Here is a 27,482-nt window from a genome sequence, read left to right on the forward strand (position 1 = left end):
ATTAACTGAGCAACAGTGGCTCAGTCTGTAGAGTGTTAGACTTTATCATTCAAGGGTCACAGACTCCATGCCTGTTCTGGCTAGCCCAAGTTAGATGCCTTGGTGTGTCCTTGGGATAGGCACTTATCTCCGTTTTGCTCGGCATGATACAGATAATAATATTTAAAAAGTGCCATTAAAACCCAAACTGTTTTTAATTAATTGTTTATTTTACCAATAATTAATGACTGCCATCAATGCTATATCTATTGCAGTGCAATGCCCACATGTAAAGCATGATTTGCTGGTGTCAGAAAATGGATTTATCGCCAGAATGCTACGGAAGAAAAAAAAATGGTTGCCAGAATACTTCTGACAATACAAACTGTAGTTACTGGAAATATCCTGACAAATTTGTTCTGGACTAGACAAGTAGTTTTGGAAGAGCTATTTGAATTGAGTTGTACTTTTGCAAATTATGAAAATAGTAATGCTTTTAATGAGACCACCCATCCACACACCCTGCCCTGAATCACTGACGATGCATAGAATCAGTAACAATCCTGCAACATGTGATTAAATCTGGCTCAGAAGTTTAGTTTTGAGAAGACGATGTAACTGTAGTAAATGTTGACTGATGCACAGAAATTAGGATCCAAAATGAAGTACTGTAAGACCAGGTGACCTTTTCTAGTCCATGCAAGTTAACAAGATCTGGTTCAAATCCCAATGTGTCTCGGCTGAGTTGTTTTAGTAGAAACAAAAGTGGATGGAAAAGCAGTCAGGTGGAATGATAGATGAATGGAAAGACAGAAAGAAGAGGAAAATAGAAAAGCCACAAACTTAATATCCCTGCAGAAGAGTGAGGCACACAAATTACATGTAATCCAGTTAATATGATTCTATCAGCAATTTTGATTAGATCTATTGATCAAGTAAAAACACATCAAGTCAAACAACAATAATCAAAGTAAAATTCTATAAATTCATTATCACATGATCATCTCACATCTGTGTATTTGTGAATATGGATGTCAAAATAAAAATTACAGAAAAATTGAGATTTTTATACTGGTATCTAAAAATGCGATTTGGGGAAGTTTATCTTAAATTTTCCACAAAAAGATCATAGTTTGTAGGGTCTTTAAATTTGCAACAATCAAAAAAAATTGTATCTTTACAAATAAAAGTGAATTTACAGTGGGTTTAAATTAGGAATAACAGTAATTTCAAGCTGACTAAAACAAAGCAGTTTAAGTTATACATTTTTTAATGCATTTTACATTATAAATATTTCTAAAAAGAACTTAAAGTGTGTCCATTTGACAGGGACCATATTACTCCAGTGGGTTTGGCACTAAATAACCTATTTATGTTACTGTGCTATAAAACACCAAAACAAACAAACCAAGTCACATGACATGTATGCCACACACAAATGATATGCAATGAAAGGGCAAAGTTCTATGTGAAACAGGGAAAATAATTATAAAAATATTTCTGGAAAAAGGTGAAAGCCAAACTCAATATAGGTATTTTTTCAAGTAAAGCCTCAACCTAAATTTGATTCCAATCCATGAAGTCCAACAAAAATTACTTTGTGGAAATAAATGGAAGGGCAAAGGACTATACCAAACAAGAGCCACAACTCTGAAAAGTTTTTCTGAAAAACGGTAAAAATGTTAACTTCACCCAAGTCATTTTAATGTAAAACACAATACCGAATTTCCATTCAGTTCAAGAAGTCCTTAAACAGGTACTGAGTAGAGAGGAAATGGATAGGCCGAGAGGCAGAGCTCTAAGTCAAATAGGGGACATAATACCAAAAAAGATTATTACAAAATTGTGAAAACTGGACTTAACCAGGGTCTTCCTAAGCTTGAATCAAAATTCTTACAAGTTAGTGCATGGAAACAGTTCCAAGTCAAACAGAGACAATAATTCATACAAAGAGAGACCATAATTCATACAATTCTTTCACAAAATCAATTTTGATCAGGGTCTTCTTACTGTGAAGTCTCATACTAAATCTGATTTCAATCCATGAAGTCCATCAAAAGTTATTAAATAAATAGATAAGGTGGGGGGCATAAAAATATGTTTAAGGAAGGCTATTATCAGTTAAGATAATGATGATTAAATGATAAATACTGAGAAAATAAAGGATCAATGCCATAATCTCTGGTTCAGTCCATAGTGTCCTGTTTACCACAACACTGTGCTTCTTGGTCAAAAAGAATTTTTGTGCAGTAATTTGTACATGTATAGTGTGGCATTAACATCCATCTCACACCAGCTAAGCAGGTTAAGTTACATTTACCAGTAGTGTTAGCACATGAGAAGTGAAAGAATCAGATCAAGAACAAACAGCTAACAGATAAGACATTTTCAGAAAGAATTTTGCCCCTTGGGGTTGTCAATATACTCTATTACAAATAAATTCGTACAAATGAATTTGTCTTTTAAAATTCTATCTTGACTGACTGTTACAATATGCTTATTGTTTCAAATTATAACAAATTAAAAAATATTAATCTAAGTTTAGAAAGTATGAAGTAGAGATATGAATGTTGACGAATATTTTTTTATATAAAAAAGCTCCATTTTTTTGTACTGTAGAAACTAGCTGTTCCACTTGTTTCAGAAATTAGATATCTACTACACAGCTGTATTCAGCGGTTCTGTAAGTTGGTAACATAATATTTAAGGATAAACATCAATAACATAATATCAGATGGTGAAATAGATTTTTAAGGAATATGCAGCATTTAATAAATACATACTGTTATATATATCTATACTGTTTAACTTTTGTCCATAATTGTTGATTGTAAGGGTCATCTGTAAACAACATATTACACATCTTACTTTTATCCATGATTGCAGATTATGCAAATAATAAGATAATAATCATTTGTAAACATGTTTACTTGGATTTGAGCTCAGGACCTTGGTTTTCCTTGCAAATTCTATGGTTTATCTGATTTCTGTCAGGTTGTTCACTAAATTGTAAGTAAACAGACCTAATCTTGTTTTCAAATTTAATGGAAATTTCCATTGAAAATAACATGGGTCCAGTGCATTTTGTTGTGGTTGTGTCCTAAGTCAGGTGACAGTCTGTATAAAAGAAATTAGAAGTAAACAATTATTCATTCCTGTTTTAATATCAGTCTTTCCTGAATCACATTTAGTTGTGTTCAGATATAATTAAGGGGAATTATTTATTTAAATTATTACTGGAATTACTGAGTGCTCATTGATATTTTGGACTAAACTATTATTTTGGGATTATTGTGAATTCAATGAAGGATATTCTGGATTATGTAACTGTGATACATTAAAACTGTTGGCACATCAGCTAATTCAAAGCTATTGGTACATCAGTACATTCATAGTTGTAATTTATTGAAAGCACCACTGGAATTCATTTGGAACACTCAATACTTTTGGACCTGTGATATAACTTTTAGAATTATTTGGGATTTAATTCACAATACTGTAAGTTCCTCTTGTAATTTCATTTTATAACCTACTGAATTCAATTATTTGCTGATTTCATAAAACTTATTGCTTTTGCTTAATTCTGTTACTTAGTTTAAGACCATAGAATCATAATACTAAACAAATTATTGAAAGAAATGTTAATCTTCTGTGTGCATTTTAAACACCTAAAACCTTGTGTAGATACATTTTTCTTCACTGATTTCCATCTTAGGTTATAATAATACATTTTAAAATCCTCAAACTAAATCAATGACACATCTTCCTGTTTCTGAGTACACAGGCACATCAGTGGAGTAAAACTATTAATGTTAACCATTATGTCCCTATGTCAGGACTGATTGCCACACTGACTTAGGTGTTTCACGATATCAACCCAGTCCCAGCCTCGTGGCTTCTCTCCAGTGGCAGCATTAGTCATTCTATCAAACATTTTTCGCTTCTGAGACTTTGAGAACTGCTCTTTCTTTTCTTTTTTCTTTCCTTCATCCTGATTTACCACTGTTTCATGATCACGTGCCTCTGCCTGCAATGAAGATAATCTGTCTTGAAACACACTCGACCCGAAATCTCAGTGTACAGCAGGGGTCTGAAACACATAACTCACTGGCTGCATGCAGCCTGCTAAGCTGTATCCTGCGGCCCACACAATAATTGGCATCACAATGTGTCATGAGAAATAACAAAGATGATGCAGCCCTTTGGGCATCGAAAATGCCCTCATGCGGGCCTCAGGGTGGTTTCAGACCGCTGGTGTACAGTATGTACCAGAAATCTAAAATAATTTACAAGCACAAAAACATCAGCAAGCGCAGTCTGTACCAGACAAAATGGGCTAACCCAGTGCATCTATTATGCTATGTAACTACTATTACTTCAAACACAAAAAGTTAAATGATCAAAATTTTCATCACCACTGCATTGCTTTTCTTTTCCAATACTTCTATCTCTCAGTCTGAGCTACACATTCTCTCCTCCAAATATTATTATAGGACCAGAAATGAAAGAAACATGATCCCAGTCTGACTCCATAGTTATTACCAACATATAGATTATCTCCCTTGTTAGAGTTTGGCCAAGAGTACAGGACATCAGAGTGGGGTGGGAGGGGAATGTTTACTACAGTAGTAGGTAAGTATTACACAATTCAAATTAGTTTCATTCCCAAACCCCAACCCACACTTTTAAAAGCAGTTATATTATACATCAGCTGCCAATACCGCGTTACCGAATTTACCAGTTAGGAATGAAAAAGATGACCTCAAAAATCCAGTGTAGAAAACAACTGTATTTACCCATACAGGAGTGTTCACTAATGTAGGCCAGTGGAAGGTTGGGCAACACGCTGTGCCATCACTATATGACAATCCGCTCCAAAAGCCTTTGTTATGATGATCCGAAGTTCGAATGTAAATGGAGATACTGTAAGGCAGGTCTCAGGAAAAATAGACCAAGAAATAGCAATAGCCTTAACTTGATGTGTTTTAAATCAGAGGACAGGTACATCACAGTGAGGGACAGAAAAGCTATCTTGATAGTGAGGACAATCCACCTGGAGATGCTGGCTGATGAAATTTAATTGGGAGCCTGTAGAGGTAAATTATTCTGACCATTCCTTTCCCTTCAGAGGAAGCCAAATAAAACCTCAAAGCCCTAACATAGAAAGGGGTCTTATCTTGATCATCCCCAGTACAGATTCGCTGAGACTGGGAATCTCAATAGGAAGTGGACTACTGTTGGTAGCTGATTCTAGCCAAAAGCATTTGTTGGCATTCAAGATAAAATGAATCATAATTATCTTTGAACTGTAAACAACCCTTTTCCTATAACAAGACGTGAGTTTTTGGATTGTTAACCTAGCTTTAACAATTTGAGTCATATCACTATGATGTTTGCAGTGTGGCACATTATCCTGACACCAGGACAAGTATTAAATCACAAATGTCTTAAAACAATAACCTCTTAATGCTGAGTGCAAATTGAGGCAGCTGCTAGTACCATGTTTTAAAAGTCTTTGATATGACATGGTCAGGCATCGAACCTGCAACCTCCTGCATCTCAGGCAGACTCTCTAACCATTTATGCCACCAGAGGGATCAACAAGACATGAATTTTGCTCCTTCTCTTCAAAGCTGGAAAGCAGACTTAAGTGCAAGGTTCACAAAGAAAGCCTCACAAAAAGGTTCATAAAGAGGTTTTGACAATGCCAAAGAAAGAAGATTCCACAAAGGCATTAGTGAGAGAGATACCAGTATCTGATGATATCAGAAAGATGAGTATCTTACCCAATGGCAGAACCCCTAGCAAACTTGAATGTTTGAAAGGTGACCCATAACAGTGGACCGGAACATTCTCTTTCCTTGTTAAGGATGAGAAGAAAGTCTGCAGCTGCTTCTAAAGGGGTCAGGTAGGATCAGCACACAATTAGATTCTCCCTTTTGCATTATAAACCCTGGAAATAGACTGCCTCCTTGCTTAAGAACTGGTTCTTCAGAAATGCTCAATGCCAGCCAGGGAAATTAGGGACAAAAGGGTAAACATTCATGATTCTAAATTCATGACACTTACTGAAGTAAATAAAATTTCCATGTGGAAGCCATTTTAAAATATGTCTATGTGCAGTTATATAACACTATTTACAGTACACAGCACTGTGTATTCTTTTATTTATCCTACAAGCTGCTACTGGTTCTTTTAAGCTTTTCCGTAAGATCCTTTTCCAAACTCCTTTCCACACAGCAATGGTCAAATTCCTGTTTATCAAACCGCATGGATCCATTTTCAGCTCTTTAAATTTTTGGGAAGGAGTTTTGTATCTTTAAAACATGAAAGGCATGTTTCTTCTTTAAAATGATGAATTTAATTAATCTTGATTCCATATAGCTTTCAGAATTGGTTTAAAGTCACTGTCCGACATTTTAAAGTCAAGTCACACATGAAAGGTTTATAGAAACACTGCCGATTACAGTTGCAAGTAAACACAAATGTTGCAGTGTTTGTGTTTAGGCTCTAATGAACAGTAACAAAAGAAAGAGTGAAAACAACAAGCTTTGAAACATTTAACAAATAATTTATTCCCATGGAAAAACACTGTAAAAATGAAAAAAATAAGAACTTACGGTTTTAAGAATCAAATCCAAAAATAATCCAACAATAATCAAAGAATTAAATTTTAGATGTCTTAATAATGAAATGTTCTAATGAATTCAAGTTTGAGTCCCGACGAAAAATCCAAAACGGAAGGCGCTGGCATAATACTGTAGCCTTTATGGTGCTATAGTGTCTACAGTCATTTGTAATTCCACAGACAATAATATTCCGGTGTTTGAATTTCCGAATAAAATTTAAATAAATGACTTTGTCCAAGAATTCTGTATGAGTGCTCAAATATTTCCAGGAAAAAGAATTAATCTTTTAGAATCCAAATAATTTGAATAAAAAAAAAATAACTCCAACTGGTCACAGACACACCCTTTCCAGTATAAAAGCCCAACTGCCTAATTTCTCTATAAACAAAGGTTATACAGTAACTTGAGATGCAAAACAGATTCCCAAATGAGGGTCACGTGATCACATTCTAGAATGGCTTAGAAGGTATCTACAAGTCTAATGGCACGTAGTCCAGTACAGCTGTGATTTCACTATTATCATTCACACATTAAAAATGAATTAAAAAAAAGAAGTTGTTCACTTGATTCTCAATCAAAGCCAAGAACTAGGTCAGCATAAGATACAAAGTTCAGTGTTTACAACTAATAATCAGGTCAAACTAATTTTCTGGAAAATATCAAATTCCTAGTAAACAAAATTACATTACTTTGACATATAATGAAATTTTAAAAAAAATTAAAACTTACAAACAATTAAATTAAATCAAATATAAATTAAATCAAATAAACATAACAGCAGAAATCTAATTTGAAAAAAAATACAAACAACGCAGTACATCATGAAGAAAACACAATCAAGCAAAATGAAGTGGTCTGAATAATGGTGCAAAACTGATCATGTGACAGAAATTACTGGGACAGCCTGGGAAGGAATGAGACAAACTGTTCTGATTATAATGGCACATTACATACTGAAACTGGTTTTGCGTTGTAAATTGCCATGAAGACAGGAAAGGGCCTTAACACTATAGTTGTATGCTGGAAGCTGATGATTTGTTACAAATTACTGGAAAAGGCTTGAAAGGACTGAAAATACTCACATATGGCTTCAACTTCAACCAAAATTTTTCTCGGATTGATCCATGAACTGGCTCGGCAACTCGGGATATTCACACCAAATTCGGGACGATGGGCATCACTGGTTCTTGCAAACTGATCATTTGCGATGAACCAAACATGAAGACGGAGAATCTGCATGCTGGTGTGAGACACCCTGTGCTGCACAACAGGTTCCACCTCACTGGTGCTCTCATGGTCTTGTTTATCAATAGGTCAGATATGTCACTGAGCCTCGACCATTGAGTACACAGAGGGGATACCAGGATGAGATGAGAAGTGGAGATCCTGGCTTGATGGGGCATCTGTGGAATTATGTTGAAAGACAGACAATCCTACTTTAGACAGAAATCATCCAATGTCCAGGTCCTCTGAACTGGTACTGGAGACAAATAAAAAGGGTGCTTTTGGTTCAGTTTTGTAATGAGCAAGGGTCTACACTGTTGCAAAGGGACTCGGCAACCAACTGGTGCAGAGACCATTCTGTGAGGACCACACAGCCCCCTCTGGACAGACTGCCAGTATATTCCTTCTGCCTGGAAAGTGGCAGTCTTGGACAGTGATCTCCTTCAAGGCTGTCCATTAGAGGAGGTCCTGGATTTCCACACAAAGAGGAGCATCTGTACCTCCCTCATGCATGAGGTATGCTACTACTGATATGTTGTCTGAGGTGACCATATCACAACAATGCATTTTGAGGTTGACACACCCTTATAAGGCTAGAAACACTGCCTGTATTCCAAGTTGTTTATATGAAGGGCATCCAAAGTTCTTAAAGAATCACCCCTTCTGACTCCAGGTCAGCATTTATGTGTAGAGAAAGGAGTAGTGTTTATGGGTGTGAACTCTGATCAGAAACATGTACTGATCCAAATACCAGCACAGGTGGTGGTGAAAGTCAGATCCCAGAGAGTGATGTGATGTGATTTTGATTTGTAACGTAGCTTAAACAATTTTGTCTGCAATGTGGCAGTTTATAGTGATGTCTAGCACTGGGGCATCATGCTGCAGACATGTAGCATGATGTCCCACCCAGTCACATTATCCTGACACCGGGCCAACCAGTCCTAACACTAACCTGTTAATGCTGAGCGCCAAGCGAGGCAGCTGTTAGTACCATTTTTGTAAGTCTTTGGTATGACTTGGCCGGGGATCGAACCAACGACCTCCCGCATCCCAGGTCCCAGAGAGATCTAAGCTGATAGCATGTTTGTGTGCACAAGTAAAGTTTGCCAGCAAACTAAATCTGTAGCTGTATGTGAGCAGATGAAGTCATGGACAGAGGACCCATTAGAAATGTCAGAATCTGGTTGATCTGCTTCAGAGGAATACAAACCCATTAGAACTTTAGAAAAGAGTGAAAACCAACAAGTTTTATAAAACTGAACAAATAATAAAAAATAGAAACTGAAAAATTAAACATAGTGTGCAGTATGGGGAATGAAATCCTAAATAATCCTAAAAGTTCTTTCCCAAGTAAAAAAGTATTGAGTATTCCAAATGAGTTCCAGTTGTGTTTCAAATGAAGTTCAATCCATTGTTCTGATGTGCCAGTAGTCTTCATGCATCACAATGATATAATCAAAAATGTTTTTAAATGAATTCACAGTAATTCCAAAACAGCTACTAAATCCTAAAATCTGAGCACTTGTATTCCCAATGAATAATTAAAATAAATAAACGAAATCCACTCAACTGAATGGAAGACAACTGTTTGTTCCCCCTAAGATTGATGTTTATGATGGGAAAACTAATTTTCAGTAAATCATCCCCTATATGAAAAATTAAGATGCAGTTTCAGAACCAGAACGAGGTTCAAATAATTATTTAAAAATCACTTTAACTTTGTCAACAAGGTCAAGTACTTTAGCAGCTAGTCAATTAGGAATTAGGTCACCCAGTTTTCCAAGGTGGAAGCCAATCAATTTTGTCATCTTCTACAACTTTCAAGGTCAAAAGGCCACATTAACATCTTCACCTGAATGAAATGACCTCATCCTAAAGTACAAACACACTAACCTGAACCTATGTAATATGTTTACTAAAATGACCTCATCTTAAAGTTGTTGTTGTATGGTTTAATGCCATTTTTCAGCACAAGATAGGATAGACATGGCGGCCAGTATAATTCGTGGAGGAAGAACCCTGGAAAACCCTGTGAAGAACCACCGACCCACGAGAAGCTACTGGCAGGCTTTCTCACATACCCACGTTAGCCAAGCCTGAGACTCAAACTCATGCAGACAGAGATGAGATGGCAGTGATCCATAACGGTGAGCGCTTTAGACCACTCGGCCACTCAGGGTCCCTCATCTTAAAGTAAAAAACCAATATAGTATCTTATACATTATTTACATAATGACCCTTTTCAATCTATAATCATGAAAACGAACATATGTCATACAGATATAAATAATACCCTCCATAGGCTGGTGAGGATACTGATCTACATACATAGAAAGTCATGAGAAGGGACTATATCCAAATTTTCTAGGTTGAGATAACACAGAGACAAGTCACCACTGACCAACTGAGGGACAGGTCCATGTGCATCAACCAGTTGTCAAAATACTAGAGGATGGTAAAAATCAGAGGTATTTTCTTTGGAGAGGGAAGATGGGGATGTTAAGGTATGCATTGTGAAGGTCAATCAAGACAGTCATGGGGCCTTAAGACATTCCTGGTCAAGGTGGTAGTCTCCATCTTGAAGTGTTCTTCCTGAAGAAATCTGTTTTAGGTAGATATTGATTATGAGCCAAAACTTTGCTTCTTGAAGTGTTCTTCCTGAAGAAATCTGTTTTAGGTAGAGATTGATTATAAGCCAAAACTTTGCTTCTTGAAGTGTTCTTCCTGAAGAAATCTGTTTTAGGTAGAGATTGATTATAAGCCAAAACTTTGCTTCTTGAAGTGTTCTTCCTGAAGAAATCTGTTTTAGGTAGAGATTGATTATAAGCCAAAACTTTGCAACTTGTTTAGACATCAGTAAAATAAAGAAATAGAAATTCAGAGTCTGGTCATTTGCCAATCTCTTGAATGCAGCCTTCTTCAGAAGGGTGTGTTTCTGTTCCCTTAATTGAGCCAGTTTGGAATAGTGAAAAAAATGGGGGGGGGGTGTAAAAGGGGCAGATGTTCCCAGAAATGAAGCCAGTAGCCATCTTTAAACTGGAACAGATCCACACATCATCTGTGATGCCAGACCAAACTCCTGTAAAAAGGGCTAGATGAACAACTGGGATTCTGGAAAGAGGAAGATGCTGCTGGAGAAGGCTACAACATTTTAGGACTGATCCCCTCCCTTCTTGGAGAAAGTGAGAAATTGACCACCTAGCCTTGTGATGCATGGGTGGGAGGGAGCTTTAAACTAAGGATGAATGGGAGACTGTTGAGGCTGTGCTTGCCTGAAGAACCTGGGAAAAGATCCCATAGGGTGGTCAGGGTAGGTGCACTTCTTATATGGGTCCAGAACCACTGCCAAGGACCTGTGTTGCTGGTCCAACAGATCATGTGGTACTAAGAGCATCTGCACCTGAAGTGGTACAGGCCTTCAAAAGTAAGATCATATACATCTCAAACTGACTTTGGAGGTTAAGAATCTTAGCATGATACCATGTCTTCACTATAGCTTACAGTAAATGCTGAAGCACCATTGGAGACCATTATTCCTCCTTCAAGTTACTGAAGGAGTCCACCAAACATTGATCATTATGTGGGAGTAAGGAGAGAAGTCTGGGTGGAGGAGGCAATAAACTCTGTTCACCACCTTATCGAATGTCCAAACTTCATAATCCTCCTCCAACACCTGACCCAACAGGTAGGATGAAACAGAAGACCCCAATGGTGGGGTAGGAACCACTGACACTGGTTCCTCTGTCTGAGAACTCATTTGAGTCCACTAACATCCTGAACCAGCTCCCAAAGCATGACAGGAATATCCTTTACAGTATCTCTCACCAGAGTGGGAAACATCCAAATGGGGTTGCCATTATCTCAAAATGAAAGAAAGGACATCTGGGACAACCTGGAGAAAGGAGGGATATTGATCTGACCTCCTTCCCTAGCTGGAGAAACACAACCCAACTATTTCCATCAGAATTAATTGGTGACATAGGAACAGTGGGGATAATCAACCCTAGACAGATGATTAAACCCAATGACTGATGCTTAAAGCCATGTGACTGGTGGATGGCCAGTGCCCAATGCTCAGTGACTGGTCAGGCAAAAAGATCAGATGGATGAACCCACAACAGACTTATGTGATCAAGACTGCAGCTCTGATCTCTCTCTGGATGCTGTGATTAGCTTATCTCTGTCAAAAAGACACTGGCCTTGTAAGGGTGCTGCTCATCCCTAACCAGGAGGCATGAATCACTTTCAGGTATTTTCCAAGGATCAATCCCTCACCAGTACTGATGGCATGGTAATAAACATCACCAATCCATGGCTTTTTAGATGATCTCCAAAACATGGAGGTCAGGATATGTTCCTGTCCCACAAGGGCATTTGCCTTTCCCAACATGGGAAAAAATCTAGATTCTTCAGGAGATGATGTCATCCAGTGAAGATGAGGAAGAAGGTCCCTTTTCTTCCCTTTGTTAAGTGAGTCAACTTTCCATGACATCCCACACTTAGTCAGTCCAAATACAGTTAAATGGACCTCCATCCAGGTGTGCACAACCATTGGTCGATATGCAGGTGGGGTGGTGCATACCCCACAGGGCCTTCCAATGACTGCACATGTCCAGATCATGTGGCAAATAAGCCATTAATGGGATAAAAAGCACCCACCCACACACACAAATCAGGAACCCCAAAAGTGGACAACACTTAACCCAACACCAGGACTATTAGGGGAATACAATTTACTGAAGCACTGCTTTTTAAGCAAGCTGCCAAAACCGTCCAAAATGAACATGCAAAGTGCTCAAAAAAAGCAAGGACTGAGTTGACATACACTTAATCAACACAAAAAGGTATGTGATTGGGCTAAAAGACATTTAAAGGTGAAAACACAGAAGAATTTGATATGTGACACAGCACTCATGCACTATGCACAAGTCCAAAGAAAAGAGGAAGGCATTCCATGTGTTGGGTATGACTAAGGAGCCAGACTGGGATCATGTTTGTTTTTTTAATTTTGGCCCTCTAATACTAATTGGGGGAAGGAAAAATTAGCTTGAACAGAGAACTAAGAGTCCCAAAAAAGGAAAGCAATGCAACAGTAGCATGAGTTGAATTACAATCAATACAGCAGAAGGGTCATACTAGTCTTGTTCTGCCTGTGAGAAGGAGATATGGATAACATATCTGTTAAAAAGTCAAGTCCAACTCCAAACAACACAGACCATGATATACATTATCCTGAAGATCAGGGTCTATGTTCTTTCTTCTACAGATACTTCCTAACAAACTGCACAGACCCAGATCTGCTGCTGCATTATGCAACAACAGATCTGGGTCTGTGCAGTTTGCAATTGGACTCGACTTACAAGCAAGTGTAAGAAAACATCTTGCAGAATACATAGTATGCTACAAGGAATACAATTCATATTTTGGTGAGGTAACAATTTTTGTGGATTCTGTTGTTCATTCAAAACCCTGAATAATAAGACACTCAGATTATATGTTTTTGACACTAAAAGATATTTTTACAAGTTTGGAAATATATGTTTATACAAAAATAACATGTTAAATATACATAAAATACAGAGATTTAATATTTTCCTATGATGAAAATAGGACTCAGGCACACATCAGAACTAAAGTTCTTCAAAATAAATGAATATTTAGTAAACTAAACTTTGGCATATGAAAAAAAGCCAATATCCTTTCTAAAATCCAGAAAATTGAATTTAATCTGCATGTAGATAAGGAATATAAAAAGAAAATGTTTGGATTCAAAGCACAAGTTTTGCACTCCAACAAGTACTGAGTCATAAATGAATGAAATGGAGTTTATAGCAAATATCATACTCATGATCTTATCATTTTATAGCATTTTCTATTCAATATATATATATATGCAAAATCATCTTTAAAATCTCAAAAAATAAATTTTCTGGCTTTTGTAATAACAGTGGGAAGGGATCAGACAGCAGTTGTAAAGATTTTATTTTTGTATGAACATTCTGAAATGAGTTTTACAGGGCATGGAAAGCCTGTAATATCTCTACAGGCAGTAGCCATCTTTTATTAAATACAGTTTACATTGGAGGTGAAAAGTTAAAGAAATTACCTAACAAGCTGGTAGAAAATAAAGATGATAATTTTATTTACTTTTACATTGTTTGATAAATTCTCTGCCTGTTTATATTGGCTATGTAAAAACTTCAGGGATATATATAACTCTAACAATGAGGGCACAGGGAAGTATATATCAAGATAAAAGCAGGATTTAGTTAAACTGTATAATAACATTTATATATGGTACTAAAATCAATAGATGTGTTTTCAATTACCTGTTCATGAACTGGGGGTGCATCAGGCTGATCAGCTAAAAGGTCATCAATGTTCTCACGTACCCATTCAAATAAGGTGTAAGTCATTGCACTTCCAAGAAGGTCCTGGACCTAGAATAATGACAAAAAAGAACAATAAAAAAAATCAAATCTGCAATTACTTGAAAAGCTATCTAATTCAATAACACTCGGATCTGAACTTCTAAATTTGGTTGCATTTTTCTTTCAGTAATACATAAACAAATGTTCAGCTGGATCAAGTTTGTTTCCATTTAAAAATAAACATTATCTTCCTTTTTATTTATCTTAAATTTAGTACAAAAGTCAGTTTTTATTCACAACATTAAATCTTTTTCAGATAATTATGATTGGTAATCAGCTGCTGTTAATAAACACCATCATTTTTCCATACATTTTTACTGATACGATTATTATGTTTACATGCAATTTTCAAAATAAGGAGTAAATCAACTGAACTCACTTGATTTAGAATATCATTAACAATCTTCTGTTTTACTTTCTCCAATCTGAAATAATATGAATTTAACTTACTATATTATCAAGACATATCAGTATTTTACATGTAAATGCTGAAAATCATGATAACTTGTACATTAATCACTTAACTGTTCTGTGAAACCACGATAAACCATACATTAATCAGCTGAAAACGATGCTGTAAAACCATGATAATTCATTTGCAAATCAGCTGAAAACTATGCTATAAAACCATGATAAACCATATATTAATCAGCTGAAAACTATCCTGTAAAACCATGATAAACCGTATATAAATCAGGTGAAAACTATGCTGTAAAACCATGATAAACCATATATAAATCAGTTGAAAACTGTTATAAAACCAAAACAAAGCACATAAATCAGTTGAAAACTGCCCTAAAACCATGATAAATCAATACAAATCAGCTGAAAACTATGCTGTAATGATAAACCATATATAAATCAGTTGAAAACTATACTATAAGACCATGATAAACCATATATAAAAGAGTTGAAAACTATACTGTAAAACCATGATAAACCATATGAGTTGAAAACTATGCTGTAAAACCATGATAAACCATACATCAGTTGAAAACTATGCTGTAAAACCATGATAAACCATACATCATTTGAAAACTATGCTGTAAAACCATGATGAACCATAAATCAGTTGAAAACCTATGCTGTAAAACCATGATAAACCATATATACATCAGCTGAAAACTATGCTGTAAAACCATGATAACTTGGACATTTATCAGTTGAAAACCATACTGCAAAACTTTGATAAGGTACAAATTAATCTCTTGAAAGCTCAACATCTCTGGAATAGGTTTCCTAGGAGTGACACAGAGCATTATGTTACCTGTGACTGAAAACACTTGAAACTTTAGTATAAAATTGAACCAGCAGTACAATGATTTTTTCCAGACTTTACTGTATCAATTTTTACATTCAAATGTTACAGTTTAAATGGCATTGTCATGAAAATCAAATTTATGTACTGTTTTAAGTTCCTGTGGTCAAGATATTTCCTGTATCATATATTCATGTATTTGCTCAAATAGATAGTGGCATCTTTAATGGGCTCAACACTTCAAATACCCCCAATTGTATTATATCTACCCATTACTAACCCCACACTACCACAACCATGACAATTATACTGTGTTTTTTTCTGCTGTTACTGCATATATGTATTATCAACAGAATGTTTAGAAATGTCAATGTAATTGAAATTTGACTTCTGAAGTCCCCTCCTGGTGACTGTATGGGTGAGATCCATTAAAATACCCTTCTTTCAAGTGGTTTCCATGTGGGCAATATAACTACCAGGTTTTATGAATTTTCACCTGGTGATTTAAGAGATGAGGTAAATGACAGACTAAGAGAGATACAAACAATGTCTCCATGCTTGATGCAAGAGCTTGGGGATAATAATTAATACATTTGGACAAAAGAATCCCACTTACATGTGCTTGTTATAGAACATCTGCAGATTGACACATGGGGGTTCCTCTGGATAGGAGTCTGGCCAGCTAAGTTCCAGAATGAAAGACTTGTAATTCCCATCTTCACCATACTGAAATTTCAAATTAACCTGTTTGTTGCCAAATCCTTATCAAAAGGGCCTGATCATTTCCATATCCTTATCAAAAGGAGCCATTTGTTGCCATATCCCTATTAGAAAGATGTGTTTGTTGCCACATCCCTATCAAAACAAGCCATTTGTTGCCATATCCCTATTAGAAGGATGTGTTTGTTGCCATATCCCTATCAAAACAAGCCATTTGTTGCCATATCCCTATTAGGAATATGTTTGTTGCCATATCCTTATCAAAAGGAATTGTTTGTTGCCATATCCCTAATAAAAGGATGTTTGTTGCCAAATCCTTATCAAAAGGACCTGTTTGTTGCCATATCCCTATCAATAGAAGTTGTTTATTGTCATATACCTATCAAAAGGAGCTGTTTGTTGCAATAAAGGCACATATCACTTCAAAATAATAAACTGATATCCTTTAAATTAAACTCGTTCAACATCTGGTCAATATAAGGCTGAATGCCAAACTTGGATCAAATGCAGCAAAGCTCAGTCAAGTCATGCTGGGATATAAGGTCCCATAACTCTGGTAAATGATGTCTTGGAATGCACGAAACTGAACTCGCTCAAGGTGTCATCAAGCCACAAGCCAGATCAGGCTGAAATCCAAGAACTTTTGCTAAAAATATCTTGTGGAAAGACCAGTTATGATGACAAGCACTCAGTGTTATTAACTCAAAAAAATGAGACTACATCCATAATAGTATGTGTAGGTCTACTCTGTGCGACCATGTTCATATCAATCAGCATCAAAAAATGTGGAATGGTTCTTCAGCAATGCTGGTTACAAGCAACATCTAATGTGAAGATATTAAGTTCACTGCCAAGGGAAATAACTATACTTAAAATAGAATTGACAAGACAAAACACATAAAAGGCACACCTAGAATAAGAGACAATGTACACATAAACCTGCAGTATGTATGTATGAAGTAGTGTTTTATGGCACCTCAGTAACTAGAAAAGGTTCCAAAAATGTAAAGATGAACTGTACAAAATGTTTCTAAGAAAAACCCTTTAAAAAAAACATGAAACCCCCAACCCACCAAGATAAAATATAAAATGTAAAGATATTAATATTCTAAACAATGTATGTAAAATAACTGATAGAAGTAAAATGTAAAATCCTTAAAACCTGTTTTATAAACAGCATTCTCTCACAAACTCCATGACCTTTAATGCCATCAAACGTGGAACTGAAACCTTTAAAATGGACACCAATATTTAAAATACAATTCAGTTACAAAATAGCATCTAATCATGTGTAAGGATTGCAGAGCTATGTTGATTACAAGCAACATCCCATATGAAGATATAAAATCAATTATCAAGAGCCATAACCCTAACCCAAAAGGGGTCGACAAGACAAAATTTAACAAAGGCATATCTATGTTTAATAAATAATGTCAGTGCCCTAAATTCCAAAAACCCGATGCTCAAGGCAACTCTTATTTTAGATTGGGTCCATTCTATATTCTAAGTGAGGTGCCCATCAGGCTTGTTGAAAAAAAATTGATTTGCCTGAGGAAACTTTGATTGCGCTGATACAATGTGTAAATGTATTTTCAAGATGTTGACATACCTGCCATAACACAGCACAATCCAAACCATATCACCACTGTCCTACATGAAATTGAGATATGATTTTAATCAGAATAGTGTGTCATGATAAAATTACAAGTTTGTACTCCCAAACACCCTGACATGACCATGTTTTCAGTAAACACAATTTTTATTAATTCACTCCCCCAACCCACCACTTTCAGTATATGTCCGTTACATGTAGCATGCATATATCAAATCCCTCTGAACACTTTTGAATTTATAATCGAATTGTAGCTATTGCAACGATGTGTGACAATATTAAAAAAGGGGAACTTTTGGGTGTGGAAATTGGGGTCTGGGCTTGTGGATGTTCAGTCAAGGCTTTTGAGTTAATTTAATTTACCAGACCGGGACCTGTGTCTAAAAAACAATTTCTTTGAGCACTGAATGTACATTCCAAACTGCTTCAAAATATGTTGGATGGTTCCTTAGCTATGCTGACTGAAAGGATCTCCTGCAGCAGTGATATAATATCCATGGAAAATGGGAAATAACAAAATTGGACTTGGAAAGACAAAATCTTTAAAAGGCACACCTACATGTAATAGGTAATTCACCCACAAAATGGAATCAAGTTATGTGTAAGCATTGCTGAGCTATGCTTACAAGAAATGTGAACAGACAGACAGATGGGCAGACAGCAAAGGTTATTATTATTATAGGGCTCACACATCTCAATGGAAGGCCTTAACAACTCAATATAAAAATATCTGCCTTCTCATTGTCTTTTAAAGTAGCCAGCTCAAAAGAATAAGATAAGTGATGCAGCAATATAATGTAAAAAATAATGTCAGTTTTGTAAAAATGGATGGCCCTGCCAGAAATGTAATGGTAATTTAAGCAGCAGCTGGTTGATAATGAGACTGTTGAAATATTCATGATAATTAGGAACCAATCATAGTGAAGCATGCAGATTCTCTGTAAAATGACATATGTTGACAGTGTTTATATTATGCTGTGTAGGCTAGCCTGGATGTCTGTTAAACTAACTTACAATGTTTGGATCTCCTTGATTTCACCTTCATGAATGACCTTGGTACATAATATTCTGATCAACAGGACTTGTACTTGCATCAACAGGACTTGTATTTGCACCAATATAACTTGTATTTGCATCAATAGGACTTGTATTTGCATCAATAGGACTTGTATTTGCAACAATTGGGCTTGTACTATAATCAATAAGACTTGTACTTGTATCAATAGGACTTGTACTTTAATCAATAAGACTTGTACTATAATCAATAAGACTTGTACTTGTATCAATAGAACTTTTACTTGAATCAATAGAACTTGTACTTGAATCAATAGGACTTGTACATTAATCAAAAGGACTTGTAATTGAATCAATACGACTTGTACTTGTATCAATAGGACTTGTACTTGAATCAACAGAGCTTTTACTTGCATTAATAGGACTTGTACTTGCATCAATTTTGCCATTTCCAACTGGACTTAAAGAATATAACATTTACCAATCAATAAAATGTTTACTGATATGAAAAGCATGACCTAGTATCAATCTACCTTTTACCAATTAACTAAACATAGAAGTTGCAGAGGGAGGCTAGGTACTGGTGGTGACACTTCATTTGCACCTGTACAGCACCAGGGTTGATCTCTGTGACTTGCAAAAGTGGTCACTTATCAAAGGCCAATGGGTTCTTTTAAGGGCTATATGGTTTCCATAGAGACCAAACAATGTCAACATTAAAATCAATGAAGGCATTAATAAAATTTGTGACAACCAATGACATCATATGAATAGATTTAAAACTTTCAGTCATAAATGGATGTAAGTAGTGGTGGCTGATTAAGTATCTCATCCACTTTTAACAACACGTTTTATACCTTGTAATGAAATGTTGTGGGGGAAATTTCCTTGAAATTACCATCCCCTTCATAGATTGACCTCAACACTTCCAGTTCCTCCTGAAAATAAAGTAAGTGTATATTCCATTAGAAATATTCATGTTGATTGATACTGTACATCACCTTGAATGCTGAACGTGCAAATCAGGGAAGCTTAACTGCCGATTTTGGGAAAAAACAATATAACTTATGCTGTCATACAGGTGTGGTTAGTGAGATGGGGTGAAGAGGAGCCTATTACGCTGTATCAGTTCAACACACATGTAGGAATGTGTAGCCAATGAAATCTCAAATGGAAAATCATGGGTCAAAGACAGCAGTCAAAGGGGATGGGGTGGGGGACTATTTTTGCTCTCAGGTCCATTACCAACACACATGAGTGTATGGGCTACTGTTATGTATATCTGATTTAATTCATATTTATTTTAATTTTATTGTTTGTTTGTCAGCTTTAAAAATTAATTTTTATTGTACATGCTATTATAATATAATCTTGTTTACGTGATTTGGAATTTTTTTCCGGAAAATAATTTGACTGTGACCGATTTAATTGTAAACAAATAAAGCTGACCTAGTTCTTGCCCTTAATTCAAAATTAGAAACAGTCACGTGAACAAGTTTCCTAAATTTTTATTTTTTATTGGGGGAATAATAAGGCTGAGATTGAGACTGTGTTGAATATGTGACCCTAGGCTTGTAAATAGTTTTTAGTGAAGTAAACAACCTTTTTTTTGTCTTATTCTTAGAATAAAATGATTGGTTTTCGTCATGGCCATGTTTTGAGTACGTGATGTAAACATGATCCTGTGACCCTCATCCGGGCATCTGTTTTTTTTATGCGCAGTATTCAGGTTAAAAACCATTGTTTCAGAAAAATAATACCAGTCTGGACTTTAAATACTTGATGCCAAGTCGTTTTGTTCTGTTGTAGCCAGTTTTCGAGTTATATGTTAAGTTTTCTTCAGATTATTTGGTTTCTAAAAGATTAATTTGTTTCTCTGGAAATATTCTGAGTGCTCATACGGAATTACTGAACAAAGACATTTCTTAAAAATTTTATTTGGATTTCCAACACTGGATTATTGTTTGTGAACAACATAGAACTGTAGACATTCCAACACCATAAAGGATACAGTATACGTTATTGCCTTCCATCTTGGATTCTTTGTTGGGACTCAAAATGAATTCATTAGAACATTTTATTATTAGGACTGCTAAAATTTTATTCGTGAATTATTCTTGGATTATTACATTATATTTTGCTGACTGAGATAACCTACTTCATCGCATGTGTTGCAAGATCTGTTTTTTTAGCCTTGGTGCAACTCAGTCTGGCTAGAGACAATGCATATTTATAGAGACATATTGGTTCCACATGACTTCATGGTGATACAGTACAGCTCATGCATGTGTGTATATGTTTTTGGATTTTTAATGTAGCTTTAACAATTATAGTCATATTGCTATGATGTCTTCAGTGTAGCAGTTTATAGTGATGTCTAGCACTGGGGGATCATGCCACAGACATGCAGCATCATGTGCCACCGGGGCCCCGAGTGGCCGAGTGGTCTAAAGTGCTCTTCGTTACGGATCACTGCCATCTCACCTCTGTCTGCGGCGGTTCGAGTCTAAGATTCAGCCAATGTGGGCATGTGAGGAAGCTTGCCAGTAGCTTCTCGTGGGTCGGTGGTTCTTTCCGGGGTTTTCCGGGTTCTTCCTCCACCATTAATACTGGCCGCCATGTATAGCCCTATCGTGCTGAAAAATGGCATTAAACCCCACAACAACATCATGTGCCACCAAGTCATATTATCATGACACCAGGCCTACTGGTCCTAACACTAACCTCTTAATGCTGAGTTCCAAGTAAGGCAGCTGCTAGTACCATCTTTATTAATCTCTGATATGACTCTGCTGTGGTCTTAACATGTGACCTCCCTTATCTGAGGCAGATGCTCTAGCCACTTAGACCACTTGAGTGGTGTACAGCTCATGCAATGTTTCATTTCTTCATGCACCATGGTGGGGGTGGAGAGATATACATGTAAGTAAAATTCAGGATAAATTATGCACGTAAATTAGCCTTGAATTACTAACATTTCTGCCCTTTGCCTCTGACTTATTGAGTATGTAAAACTGAATAATATAACATTAGCGACATAACTGTACCTGCTGTGTCTCTTGACTGCTCATTATGGATGGCTATAAAAAGCTCCTTTCACATCATAAGAAATATGGGTGTTCAACCTATAAATAGGAAAATATTCTTGATATAATGAATAAGTGAAATGTATTAATCTGATTACTGCATGTTCAACAACGTCTATTTGTTAATAACAAGTCTATGTTTCATTAGCAAGATGCAAAGATTTCATATAATCAATGTTGTATCAAACATTGGTCACAGTGACCTACTTTTGCAGGTGATGAGTAGAACCATTCAATATTTAAAAACCAATAAAGTTACATGACTGTACATGCAACAACGTTTGAGAAACTGAGCTAAATGCAAAAATGCAAATGTTAACATAATAACTGTAGTGTGAAAGAAGGTCACCATAATCTACTTTTGTCCATGCTGTGTAGTGTGAACAGTAGGTCACCATAATCTACTTTTGTACATGCTGGACATTGCTCTCCAAATTGAAAATACCCATCAAACTTTATGACTGTACACACTAAAGTGTCAGAGAAACAGAGCTTATTGCAAAACCTGATCCTATACAGGCAGCCGTAGTCTTTATTTCAACATGTCCGCACCAAAAGTAGCATTCAGGCCAAACAATCTTCTTGATCTTTTTGGTAAATACTGTGGAGATCTCAGAAATACAAGCATTGAGGTATGGGCTACAATCTATCAGGTATGCAGAATCAAAACTATGGAATTCTCTCCCCAATAACATACGAACACGGAGTTTAACAACTTTAAATCCCTCTTGAACACTTATGGGAGTTTATGGTGTAAATGCTCTATATGTAAACACAATAGGCTGCTGCTGCTGCTACCTTAATTGTCTGAATGTTTAGAGGTTAGTTTCTAGTCTTGCATATATGCTTGCAGCATCTGGTTGCCTTAAATGTTGGCTTATGTCACTTACATGTTGTTTGGAAGAGTTTCTTTACTTTGGATTGAGCATCTAATAGTTATATACTTTAAATGTATTAACATTTATCATATATATGTTATTTTGTATGTTTTGCATTGTCTTGTCCATCTTGTACATTTAAAATCAAAAGGTATCTTAAGGATAGATTGGCCTGGTATTATTTTAACTAGTGTATTTAACACCACATGTAAATGTAGAGAATATTCTATTCATGTAAACTGATCTCTCTGTATTTCATTTTTAAACAGAAATCATAAATTAGTGGGGAGAGGAGTATCTTAAGTGTGTATTAGCTCACCATTACACATTTGCATTTTAACTGGCGAGTAGACTCACATCACTTAAATTGTGTTTACTGCATCGATTATTAAAGCATAAATTATAAATGGGGGACGGTTATTCAGTTTTGCAAAGAAGCATAATTTCATAACTAGAAAGAAAAAAAACATGTATACCACCATGTCAGCCAATTCTGTGCATTGGGTAATTCTGTGCAATGATATGTCATTTCTGTCAACATTGGATCATGTGTTCTTTTTGATCAAATATTCAGTTTGTATCACAGACGAACGATCATCTTTTTATTAAGGAAGTGATATTCATAAAGTGTACACAAATATCCTGCATTTCTACCCTAATTGCATTATGAAAATATAATTTCAACATAAAGACTCCATGACCTTTTTAAACCTGTAACCGACAAAATCCTATTTTCTATGTATCTTTTAGAATCAAACAAATAAATATATTATTCAAAAGATATACATATATACATTAAAAAAAATTCTGCATCTTAATCCAAGTTTGCAATAAGTTGTCCTACATGTACAAAATCATCTGCTTTCCAACGTGTCAACTTGCTGCTAGAACAAGATTCTCAAGAAATTCCCCAGCGTAGTCTGTTTCTAAATTCTTTAGTATTTTTTCCCCCAAAACAAGACTTTTAAACACATTACATCCTATTCATTGTTGTCCCTCTTCCACATACCGGTAATAGCTTATTTTTTACAAAATGTTGAATTTTAAAAAAAATTTTTATAAGATCAGTTTAGCTTGCTTAATATCTCTTGCCATTTATTGTCCCTGTTACATTGAATTTTGTACAAACTAGCTATAAAGCTGACCTAATTACCCGACTGAACTGCTGACAGAAACAGTCCAAAGAAATGTATTTCGTTTATATAGCCCGATGGATAAATATTACAAGTCATAACCGACTTTTGATCCGGAAATCGGATTCCACCGGATAGTATGAACTTCCGATTAATCGGAGTCGGACAAGGCAGGAACGACCGATTCGGATAATAAAAATAATAAAGTTGAATTTCTATAGCACCGTGTCTAACACTGCGTGTCATTCGATAGTGCGTTAATAAAGTTAAATAAGAAGTCAGAAAAGTCCAATATGGTCAACACAACGGGGTGAAACGATAATACTTGAGTTAGACCGAAAGATTTAAATTTATTAAAATATATAATACAGTCCTACCCGTTTATGTCAACATCCTCAATAATGAAGGCATAATATTGAATACATTGACACATGCTAATGAGGTATTAAAAGAAAATGATTCTTACAATCGTAAATATAAATAAAGTTAATAAGGAAACTTTCACAGCACAATAAACTTGTTTCAATCACCGATCACTTTGGAAAATGCAAGAATCGATCAGATTTCATTGCTTTTATTTAAGTCGCCGCAAGAGGCCAACTTTATAGGACCAAACAAAAGCCTGTTTTATTTTTATTTGACCGCGACATTAAAGCATGGCGGCAAGATCAACTAATTGTTGAATAAAGTACAGGATGGAACTGGCCGCTTGCCGACATAAATGATTAAGGCGGGAAAATTAAAGCCTGGCGGCAAGATCAACTAATTGTTGAACAAAGAATGGGTCGGCACTGTGGCTTTGAACTTCGTTGCATTTTGCTATAGTCCTGCCATATCCTTCCCCTTGTGACATTGGTGTGATATGCAAAACGTGTGTAACACGGTTTAAAAAGTTAATTTGAAAAACCTTTTAATTTAGCATTTCCGATTAATTGAATCGTATCCGTAATCGGAAAAATTTCATGCCCAAAATCCGGAATCGGAAATCAGTAGAAAAATGCTAATCGGTTATGCCATAAATATTACATCTTTTCAAAGCTGTGCACAGAATAGGTCGTCATATCGAGGGTCATGAAAATATGGGAGTGGTATCCCGTGTGTCCAAAATTAATATTATTTTGAACAGAATATTCTGGTGACAATGGTCTCTTTTCAAATAGTAAGCACTGTATTTTATTTTCGTCAATCGGTTGAATTCAGTATGCGTTTCGCTTATATATTGATGACACAAACCTTAGGTGCACAGTAACGCCCGACAGCATTGTAATATAGACTGGTATGACTATAGTAATAATAATAATAATAATGAGGACTTTGTATAGCGCCTAATCTTTAGAAGCTCTAAGTGCTTTACAACATTAGACAACACCTGTAAGATAAAAAACATAATGATATGGTTACAAAAACAAACACCATGAAATTAGAAAACATTAAAAAACATGCTGAAAATATTTAAGGTAGGAAACATTATTGGGTCTTTAAGTTTGTTCTTGCAGTCAAAATAAGTGAGTTTTGAGAGCACTCTTGAATGGTATCACTGTGTCTTTGTGTCTAAGTTCAGTGGGCAATTCATTTCACGTTGCTGGGCCCTGGTATGCAAAAGAACGATGTCCATATGACTTTGTTTTCATAGCGGGAATAATGAGTATACGATTGTCAGAAGAGGAGCGTAAGTATCTTGCTGGTGTGTACACATGGGTGAGGTTGGATAGGCATGTTGGACTAGAGTCTGACAGTGAAATGTAGCACAGAGAACAAATTTTGTGTTTGATTCTGGATTGAGTGGATAGCCAGTGTAAGGTACAGAGCAGCGGGGAGGTGTGCTCTGATCGTGGTACTCTAAGTATGATCCGAGCAGCTGTAATTTGAACTTTTTGAAGTTTCTGGAGCAGATATTGAGATGAACCAGACAGAATTGAGTTACAATAGTCTAGTCTTGAAAGTACTAATGAATACACAAGTGTTTTAGTGGCATCAACTGAAAGATATTTGCGAATTGAGCTGATGCGTCTCAGCTCAAGATATGCAGCCTTGCATATGTTCATGACATGTTGGTGCAATGTGAGAGTACTGTCCAGAGTAACACCTAGGTTTCGTACTGATTGTGTGAATTTTAATATTGGTGCTGCTGATATTTATTGTTTGAGGTAAAGGATGTGAATGAGAAAGTCCTTGTGTTGTGATCAGAATGGCCTCAGCTTCATCATCATTCATCTGAAGCTTGTTACATGTCATCCATGATTTCACATCAGAAATGCACCTCGCTACACCTTGGATGGTAGCATCAACTTCAGTTGGGTGGCTAGATTTGTATATTTGGGTGTCATCAGCGTACAATTGGTGAGACACTGGATGACGATCTATGACACTTGAGAGTGACTGAGTGTACAGAATGAAGAGAACAGGTCCAAGAACAGACCCCTGTGGAACACCACAACACAGATCAACTGGGCTGGAGTGTATTCAGTTTGCAGATTACAATTTGTGTCCTGTTGACCAAGCAGGACTTGAACCACAGTAAGGCTGTATCATGAATGCCAAATACATGCTGGAGACAGTGAAGTAATATATTATGGTCTATTGTGTCAAATGCTGCAGACAAATCAAGGAGGGTGAGAACTGTAATCTTTCCGCTATCCAATGCAGAGAGAATGTCATTAACTACGTTTAGAAGAATAGTTTCAGTACCGTGGCAAGGGTGATATGCAGATTGTACATTGCTAAAAAGACTGTTTGAATTCAGATGAGATACAAGCTGGGACAGAACAACCTTTTCTAAAATTTTTTATATGAATGGGAGATTAGAAACTGGGCGGTAGTTCTTTAAATCGTTATGGTCTAGTGTTGCTTTCTTCAGCAGAGGCTTTACAATGGCAGTTTTGAAAAATGATGGGAATTTCACGGATGAAAAAGAGTTATTAATAACATCAGTTAGTGAAGGCAATATTGGATCTAAGCACTCAAGCAGCAGTGATGTTGGAATTGGATCAAGTTCACATGACTTTGGATAAGTTCACATGAACAAGTTGTTCTCCAGTCATGTAACAAATAAGGCCAAGAACAACTTGATGGTTTGATTGTTGAAATAAATTGTTACACTGTTGCTCACAGTCTGTAAAAGAGCTAAAAGCAATTTAAACTCTAAATAAAACTTAATTAATATCCTATGGGTCACAATTACCATGAGGCCTCGAAAACATATCACTACTTATATTAATGCGCATTTTAACAATTACATCACTTTTGTTCATATACTACTAAACACATTGTCTCCTAAAATTAATATAGCACAGAGCTGAAGGTCTAATATACTTGTACTGACACGAAGAGCTGTTTTGCTGAAAAAGCTGTTATTGTATGACAGCCGCACCACATAGCACTATCTTTCAACAGCACATTGATTTTGTCTCTTGAAACGAAATGTAATAATGTAATTTGTTGAGATTTTCCTGGCACATCATCAATACAAGTAAGAAAGTGAATAATATACTAAAAATCAGTTTATATTAGTGGTTATG

The 27,482-nt window shown here is 35.9% G+C and overlaps 1 protein-coding gene across 1 annotated transcript; it reads right to left on the reverse strand.

Moving 5' to 3' along the window:
• Nucleotides 1-1,231: 1,231 nt before the first annotated feature.
• Nucleotides 1,232-27,376, reverse strand: LOC149777146 (RWD domain-containing protein 4-like). Its single transcript, XM_089941838.1, has 7 exons — nucleotides 27,287-27,376; nucleotides 21,915-21,992; nucleotides 19,725-19,805; nucleotides 16,138-16,247; nucleotides 14,643-14,688; nucleotides 14,162-14,272; nucleotides 1,232-4,006 (listed from the first exon to the last, which is right to left on the reverse strand). The coding sequence occupies exons 2-7, from the start codon at nucleotides 21,936-21,938 to the stop codon at nucleotides 3,812-3,814; spliced, it is 567 nt and encodes a 188-aa protein (XP_089797964.1). The 5' UTR covers nucleotides 21,939-21,992; nucleotides 27,287-27,376; the 3' UTR covers nucleotides 1,232-3,811.
• Between the last annotated feature and the right edge of the window lie 106 nt (nucleotides 27,377-27,482).

Source organism: Sinohyriopsis cumingii, chromosome 18 (assembly GCF_028554795.1).
Source record: "Sinohyriopsis cumingii isolate HCF-2022 chromosome 18, ASM2855479v2, whole genome shotgun sequence".
In the NCBI taxonomy this organism is placed as follows: domain Eukaryota; kingdom Metazoa; phylum Mollusca; class Bivalvia; order Unionida; family Unionidae; genus Sinohyriopsis; species Sinohyriopsis cumingii.